This window comes from Sipha flava, unplaced genomic scaffold, assembly GCF_003268045.1.
Source record: "Sipha flava isolate LNK unplaced genomic scaffold, YSA_version1 23_pilon_pilon, whole genome shotgun sequence".
Lineage (NCBI taxonomy): Eukaryota > Metazoa > Arthropoda > Insecta > Hemiptera > Aphididae > Sipha > Sipha flava.
In genome coordinates this window covers 1,280,197-1,289,397 of record NW_020272884.1, presented here as the reverse complement: position 1 = coordinate 1,289,397, position 9,201 = coordinate 1,280,197, and the positions used below count along the sequence as shown (strand labels likewise).

The 9,201-nt window shown below is 32.2% G+C and overlaps 1 protein-coding gene across 1 annotated transcript in view; it reads left to right on the top strand.

The window, feature by feature from the left end:
- Positions 1 to 2,682, top strand: part of LOC112684020 (extensin-2-like) — a 22,248-nt gene extending 19,566 nt beyond the window's left edge. Inside the window, exon 3 of the mRNA XM_025555312.1 lies at positions 1 to 2,682. Coding sequence (XP_025411097.1) covers positions 1 to 2,219 — 2,219 coding nt within the window. The 3' untranslated portion in view covers positions 2,220 to 2,682.
- The last annotated feature ends 6,519 nt before the right edge of the window (positions 2,683 to 9,201 follow it).

The window sequence follows — 9,201 nt, the reverse complement described above, 5'->3', positions numbered from 1 at the left end:
CATCCAAAGATTCACATGGACCACCACCAAGAGGATCGTATGGATTTCCACCCAGTGGTTCTTATGGCCCACCTCCTAAAGATAGTCTTGGGCCAACACCAAGTGGATCATATGGACCACCACCTAGTGGTTCTTACGGCCCCCCACCCAAAGATTCATATAGCCCACCCTCTAAATATTCACATGGACCATCTCCAAGTGGCTCGTATGGACCACCACCTAGTGGATCATACGGTCTTCCTCCAAAAGATTCATACGGATCACCACCAAGTGGATCTTATGGCCCACCACCCAAAGATTCATATGGACCACCTCTAAAAGAATCTTATGGACCACCATCACCACCAGCACCACCGAAAGGATCTTATGGGCCACCCTCTAAAGATTCGTATGGACCTCCACCAAGTGGGTCTTATGGACCACCACCAAAAGAACATCGACCACAATCACCGCAAGGATCTTATGGGCTACCTCTTAAAGATTCATATGGACCACCACCTAGTGATTCATATGGTCCACCTTCCAAAGGTTCAAATAGTTTTCCTCCAAAAGACTCTTACGGCCATCCAGCCAGGCCAGAATTTCAATCACCATCGAAAAATTCATTTGGCTCTTCCCCAAGTGGGTCATATGGACCACCTCCAAGTGACTCATATGGGCCACCACCTAATCCAGTACATCACCCATCATCAATAGATTCCTATGACGTTCCACCCAAGAATTCGTATGGACCACCAGCTCCAAAGGACACATATGGAACACCTTCTATTGGCTCTATTGACAATTCAATTCAAATTCAATACGGATCATCATTATCTAGTTCTTCATACAACGGTCTTCCTCCAGAGGGTACATTTGGCACACCAATAGCAATTTGCTGTGGTACACCTCCTCCAGATTTAGCATTACAGAAGCCAGTAGACTCTCATTATGGTTTAGCATACGGACAAGCATCTGGAAGACAAATACCTGGACCAGACCTAAGACCAACGAGTCCAGTGAAAAATCGACCACCCGTTCCTCTTGGTCTTGTAGAATCTACACAATATAATTCATTCCAAGGAGAACCATATATTCCACCTCCAGTTCCGGAAATACCTTCAGCTTCAGGCAGTGATACATACGCGGCTCCGACCAGTTCGACGGGGTATTCCAATACAGCTGCAGAGCAAAATGAAATACATTCACAAGATAAACAACAGTACAACCACCCAACTGCAACAGAAACGTCAAATAACGAAATATACAATCAAGGATTATCTACAGTGTACGCTATACCCGCTCCAGAATCTTACCAACATTTGACTCAAACAGTTTCTGTCAACAATGCACCTCAAGAATCCAACAGTTACAGTCAGTCCAATCCACCTTCAATATCAAACGAGCACGATTTCGGAGCACCACAGCAAGCATTTGATTTAAACCAACACGTTGAAGAAAATAAAAACAACCCGCAGCAAAGAGACGAAGAAAACAATAACTACCAACCACCCACAAATAATAATTACCAGCAGCCGGAAAGTAATAATTATCAGCAACCCGAAAACAATAACTACCAACAATCCGTGAACAATAACTACCAACAATCCGAAAATAATAACTATCAGCAATCCACCAATGGCAATTATCAACAGCAACAGGATGGAGTGGATGTCAACGATATAGTTAAATCGTTGGGCTTAGAAGGATCCTCCGTTGTGGGATCGAAATCTGTGGATTACCATGGCATAAAAGAGTACCCCGTACAAGGTTCTACGGGCAGCTATATGCTCCAGATCCAACCGGGTCAAGGGGGCGGTGAAAATGTCGCCCACGATCAGGTACTTTCTAACGGGCTGCTCCAAGACATTCTGTCGGCCATAGAGAACCAACAAAAATCGGAGAACCCGTACGACAACCAACCACAGGGGTCAGAAGTGCAACAGGTCTCTGCCACGGCAGCGGCCAACGCCAGTGCGGAGCGGCAAGAAGAATCCGTGGGCAAAAAACCAGATATGGCGCTGTTCTATAGCACGAGAGACGACAAAAGCGCGCCCCCTATCAGGATAGAAACGCTTCCCAGTGAAATAAACCACTTGAGCGTAAACGAGGTGTCCAATGGGAACTTCGTCTCGTATAAGTCGCCTAAGGTGAACTACGTGTACGGCGACTCGATGCCTCAAGTTGTCTCGCAACAATCGACTCCCAAGACTGATGAAAAAGCTCAACCGGCTCGTTGACGAGTTCGGGAAAACAATCGTTTGTAGTGTAATGTATAATAACGACGTGTACGATTAGACGTTTAGTTAGGTTTAAGAAGAAAAAAAACAGAAAAAACAGTATAAACAGAAGTCTATTGATTGCGTTTGAATCGAGAGCGGATCGCATAAAACTATGTATACATTACGTCCATTTGAAAGCGCTGTACCAGAAATGTGTACTTTCGCGTACGGAAACGTTCCGTGGATAACGGACGTACGTAAATACTTTTATTTTTATTATTCGACGACGACGCAATCGCTCTTTTATTAATTTTTATTGACGGCGTAGTTACCATGCACAGATCATATTTTGTTCACGACTTGCTTATCACGAAATAGAAATAAAAATATCGTGCATAATTTTTGTTTCAAATCGTGAACGCCGTATACGTTTTGATCTTATTAAAGTGAGAGTAAACGTATGTGCGTGTGTAAGGCGCGACAGATATAAATGTGGATCGCAGCATAACAAAACAGCTGCACAAAGTCCCGTTGGATCAGAAAAATTATATTACATACGCACGCTATAGTCCTTATAGCGTGCGTTTCGAACGCAACTATAGCTTATGTGTGTTTTCGATAATAAAGAAAATGAAATCTCTTCGATAAGGTACCAAAGATTCTGGAGCGTTGAATACTATATACGTACTAAGATATTTTATTATACTATACATATATTATGCATCAAGCTATTTTTATTATTATTATTATTTTATGTAATAGCGTTTAGCACGATTGCCACTATGACGTGCCATGGACCATTTATTATTATTCTATTTGATCTGTTAGAAATATTAAATTTTAAACAAACCTCTTTTTAATTATTAATACATTATTTTATTTTCTGAATCCGATATTTTTATGTTCATTCAAGTTTATTCAAATAGTATGCATCCATACTCTTAATACAATTAAAATAATTTTATAAATAATCGTAAATTATATTATTAATTATTCTAAGCATATTATTCTATAAGTTTACACTTTATATTGTTTTAATAGTTTTTATTAATGTCTAGTGCCTATTGAAACATTGTAAATAAAACTATATTGTATGAAAATATCAACTATTTAATAACATAATATTGTGTTTTGTTATTTATTATATTTTAACCGTCGCTTAAAAACCATTGGGTTATTTGTAATTTGTATTCCTCTATCCTATAAAAAACCGCACAAACATAGCAAAACGTCAAACTAAATATTATAAACCTTTTATAAGCTTATACTAATGCAATTTATTTAAATTTTCTTCTTCATGGCGCTAAAAATTACAAAATGTCTGTATTTATATTTATAAAGGTGAAGGCTACATCGAATTAATAGGTATAGTGAAATTAGTGAGTAACAAAAAAAAAAAAAATCAAATCTAAAGGATTACATTTATTCATATCGATATTAAGTTTAAGCATATCCTATGTTGCCGTAAACTTTTACATAGGGATTGTAATGGATGTGGAAAAATTTGAAGTATTTTAATTAAATAACTATTCATATCAACAATCAACCAGATTTTGGCTTTAATTGAATAAAATATGATTTGGTTAATTATAAAGGTTGATATATAAATCAAAATATGATGAATAAAAGCACAATCAACTGATTATTTTGTGATTCAAAAATTATATTTTATTTTATATATTTTTGGTACTGAATATTTATATATTCTTAATAGTTTAATTTGTGAATTAGATAAACATTGAATAATATTCAATTGATGTATAACAAAATAATAATAACAATATGATATTATTATCACAATGGTAATACAAATAATCATAAATAATAATTAATTACAATTATCTGTTAGCACATTATATTTGATAATATTAATTTGATATTAGTTACTATGCTTAAGCAAATAATCTGACAATCTATGCGACTTTGATAAAATTGTCATCGTTACAAAAGAGAAAAATCTCTCTATTTGTGGTGCTAAAGTAATATTATATAGAAAATAATGTATTTGAATGTATTTAAAATTCGAGCTTAAATATTCAAAACATTGACAAAATCCACGGAATTCTTTAAAAGTCTAAAGTCTAAATTTGAATTTCAAAAAACATTTCAAGTGTAAAATTATAATTGATTTAATTTTTCCATTAAGACAATAAACAATTAAATTTTATATACACACATTTCCAAAGTCTAATAAATCAGAGTTAACATTTTGAATTTTATATCCACTCTAAATCTCAAGATTCCCTATAAATCAAAAATTAAAAATACCTTTTATTGTTATATCTTGCAAATGAATTATAGAAATGACTATAACTTCTTAATTTTTTTTTTTGTTTTTGATAATAATTTACATAAACTGTTTTCATAATTTTAAACATAAAGCGAATGGTAAAACAAATATCAAGACATTAACACAGTTGAACGCAATAAACAATAAATAAACACGATCTAGTAAAAGTAATATTTTGAAAATTAAAGAAAAGACATTTTAACTAGAAGTTTCATAAGGTTTTTTTCTCATCAAGTCCATAAACTGTGAGGGTACTTTTGGTACGGTGCAACAGGCGTCGTTTTTTCACATTCAATCGATTGATTTGTTTGTTTATTATTAGCACTTTTTTTCAATCCAATATAAAAAAAAATTGTCAAGTTGTAACGGCATTGGCGCCTGAGGAAAATGGCCAATCGCCTGTCCCTTGTTACGGCTCTGCCTAGGTTAGAACCATACCGGTTGTAATTCATTGTTTTGAAAACATAGGTTCGGCGCCGCTATAGTAAGCATAATAATGTGGGAAAAACATTCCGCGGAATACGGTTTTTATCAGCTTGCAGTATGTCCAACGCTTGTAACAATAAAGGCTCAACACGGGATAAAAATCCCGAGTAATACGAATAAAAAACTGATGAATAAGTGGATCTAGACAAATTCATAATAGTAATAATAATAATAGTAATAATAGTAAATAATAATAGTAAACATTCGATTTATAGACTAAAATAAACAGGAATAATCAATTGAAAATAAATGATGATAAAAAATCGTTTTATTTCTTTCGCGTAATGATTACCGAGTTACGGGCAAGTCGATTTCAAAATTATCGGTTAAATAATCGAATGAAAAATGATCCTTAATTTATTCACTTTTCATTCGGTTATCCTTTATCCATTATTCTAGATGTATTCGTGTATCGTACAATATTATTCATCATTTGGTCGTTGGTCGTTGTTCATAAACTGAACTATTTGTTATTCGGCATAATCGTGTTTAACTCAAATGATTCGCGGATACGTCGATAAGTTCCGTTATTATGAAAATCGGTGTGTTCCGTATTTTATAACATTATTACGCTTATATTAAGTTTAATTTATAAATGTTATTGTTTTGGATTATTCGGCCCGTCTAACTGGATAAACACTCGCTATCGACTTGCTATTTATTCGCACATTGGGCTTTAGTAAAATGTTAGTAAATCATTTTAAGTCCGAAACGAATCCGTAAAGCCATATTATCGACCATAGGTACTTGCTCAGATCAGATAATTGACGTGAACAGTCCGTTTTGTTTTTGATGTTCAGTGAAACATTCAAATGTTATCGCGACCGATTTTACATCTCAGAACAAATATTTCAAGTCCTAACATGGAACCCGCAAGATATAAGAAACCTAATTTTTTTCTTTTTTTAATAATCCGAACTATACAATTGAATAAAAATTGATGTACAGAACAATAATATACTATATACTTTTTTCCAAGTTATCGATGTGTTTATGATCGATAAAAATAAAAAATAAATGTCCGCTATAATTATTGGTTTGATATTTCTATCTTCGAGAGTAAAACGAATCATTAAGACACAGATATAGATCATTAAATAGAGTTTCCGTGGCCAGTGACACTGTTGTAATTCATCATAATGAAAGTGAGTCGTGTTCGTCTCAAAGTTATTAAAGGGTCGAATTCCAACTATTTCCTAAAATGAACTACACCCGTCAAAGTCAATACAAATGATCTCTAATGCTACTATATTTGATGGAACTTTTTACATTAATATCCTTCGACTCTAAAAATTTAATAGCTCATTGCGTTCAATGTTCGTCAAAAAATGTTAACACAAACGTATCTGAGTATTCTACATAAAATTGTTCAAACGAAAGTTCTGTTGAATATGACAATATAATATAATATAATTTAATATAAATACGACAAGTTGTGTCAAAGGAATTAAAAAATTGAAACAAAAATGAAATAGGTACTCTTGACATTAATTCTATAAAGATGTAGTTAGTTATATTATTTATTGTGGTAAATAAAAATTGTAACTTATTATTATTTATTATTATTACTGTCATGATCATTGTTATTATTATTTAAATTAATGTTATGTTAATTTAAATATATTTGCATAATCTTGTACTGTTATAAATATTAAATTGTTTTTTTAAATTTTTTGTTTCATACTAAAACTTGTCAAAACAAAATAATATTATTTGCTCACAAGATAATTAGTTTTTGTACTTGAATTTAAAGCTTTTTTTTGATTTATTATGTTAGATTTTGGTATCATTTTTATTGTATAATATATGTACGGTACATAATGCAACCAATAACTACACAATTTTATACAAAAATTATTACAGAGTTCATACTCGGATTCAGTATGTTGGATATAAAAAATATTTTCATTATAATTGTTATAAACAATTACTTTAAGATATTTTATTGATGAAGTGATACGTGAATTAACATAAAACTGAGTGCAATATTAAAACAAAATTACACGACCAACCAATGAAAACATTTACAAAATTTGAAACTAGCTACATTATATTGAAAACACTTAACAATATTCTGTATTTATGAAGAATACTTAAAACTCACTTAGACTTTTTGTGAATCATTCCGTTCCTGTATATATTGTCCTGCGAAACAAATGCTCTGGAGGATCAGAGGATTTTTGTCCTTGACTATTAGTATTCGCTAGTATAATGTGACTGCGGGGAGTAAAAGTAACTGAGAATTATTATTCTCAGTCAAAAATTCTCTAATCTAATGCTACTTTTAGCATATATTATCCACTTTAATTGTACTCACGGGAGAGAGCGAATAAAAAATATAAACAAATGAAATATAACGATAAGTTAATAAACATATTGTGTAGCCCATGTGTATAAATAGGTATTATTCCGGTGATATATGAGTGAACTTATTCAAAAAAAAAAAAAGCACTGAGTGGCAATAAAACATTATAGTGTTTTAAAAATAATCATAAGGTCTAAAATGTTTGTAAATTATGAAAACTATCGGAAATTATATTTTATGAAAAATTATGAAGACATAAAGTCATTGTATGTAATATGTACCGTGTACATTATTTCCAAACGATTAAATATACATTTTTATTTTAAACGAAAATAATTACAATACTAAGTCGTAATGTGTCAAACTAAAGGTTTAAAACAAAACTCAATGACTCGCATGGGATATATTATTGTATAAGGGCAGTTTGGAGAATTAATTAGAGTTCAATGAAAAACTTTTTCGATATATTGTATTGAACGTTAAGAAAAAGATTCACGAGCAGTATTATTATCGTTTAAACGCTGAGGGTTATTGATCGATTCAAAAGTGAATATTATAATTTATAGCTTTAATTTTACGAAATCGACATTTTTTATTCAAAATTTTATTCAATCGAGAATACAAATTAATGCAACGACGGTTTACCAACATTAAAAACCATGTTCGCTTTTTGTTAAATCTCGCATCGGATTTCGGTATTCCTAAAAGCGTAAAAAGTTTAATTTTTGAAATTCTTTGCAAACATGCGTTATCGATAAATCAAAAAAAAAAACCCTCGCCACGCTCACATAAAAAAATGTCGTCTTCGCGCGATATTCATCTATACGGAAAACAATACTGCAGTCTCATTGGAGACACTAACCAACGGTAATCTTTGAGGGTTCGGGATAAAGCTCCACTGTTTGTCATAAACACAGCGATCACACATATATTGTGTTCATATGATGACTACGATGATGAAGGCGCAGTTTCAAAGAAAAAACTGAGGGTGATAAAGCCCCTCTATCTTGTTCGTGTTCCTAAAATGCGGGGATAGAGAACTCAAAGTAACAATATAGCCAATTTTTAGAATTTTAAAATCCGGCGGGTTATAGTGAAAAAATGAAAATGAAAAAAAGTCATTGAAATCGACCATTAGCATTTACAATTTAGTTTTACGATTGAACTAGTGTAATAAAATAAGCGTCTAACATCTATAGCTATGTTAGCTGTACCGATATAGATATATATTATATAGTATTATTATGAGTTTAGCTGGTGAAAAATATAATGCCTACCTTTTACGATCAACGTGACGAAATTAAAAATTGATACACACTAAAATGTTATGAAGTGATTTTTGAAAATATAGCACGGGCCAGATTCAAAATAAGTACGTGGGCCACCAATTATCTATCCCTGCTATAAGGTTATAGATACTTATAACAACAATTAACAAAAATAAATATTTAAATATTTCTACATCTAAATTGTTCGCTTTGATCTATTGCCGGTATAACGTATTATCCGTCTGCATAGACATATTTTTCATTGCATAATCATTTTTTAAATTATAAATATATAAAGAATAAAATAAAAACATAATGAGAAATGAGTAAATTATCTACCATGAAAATATTTGGGGGTCCTTATTTCGAAATTAGTGGTTCTAAGTACATTCAAGTCCTTCCCTACCAACTGTGCCAACAATGATGATAATAATGATGATATAACAAAGCGTTTATAGATGAAAAAATTGTGCACGCACAATTTAAAGTTTTTAACCCTTTCACGCGGGAAATTCTACAAATGTGATAATAATGAGAATTATAATAATAATAATAATAATAATAATATTTGCCTACATACATTTATTTAGTCAGTCGGCTGACTCGGCGCACCAGTCGACCGTTGTGTAACAATGCGAGACGTGCATGACG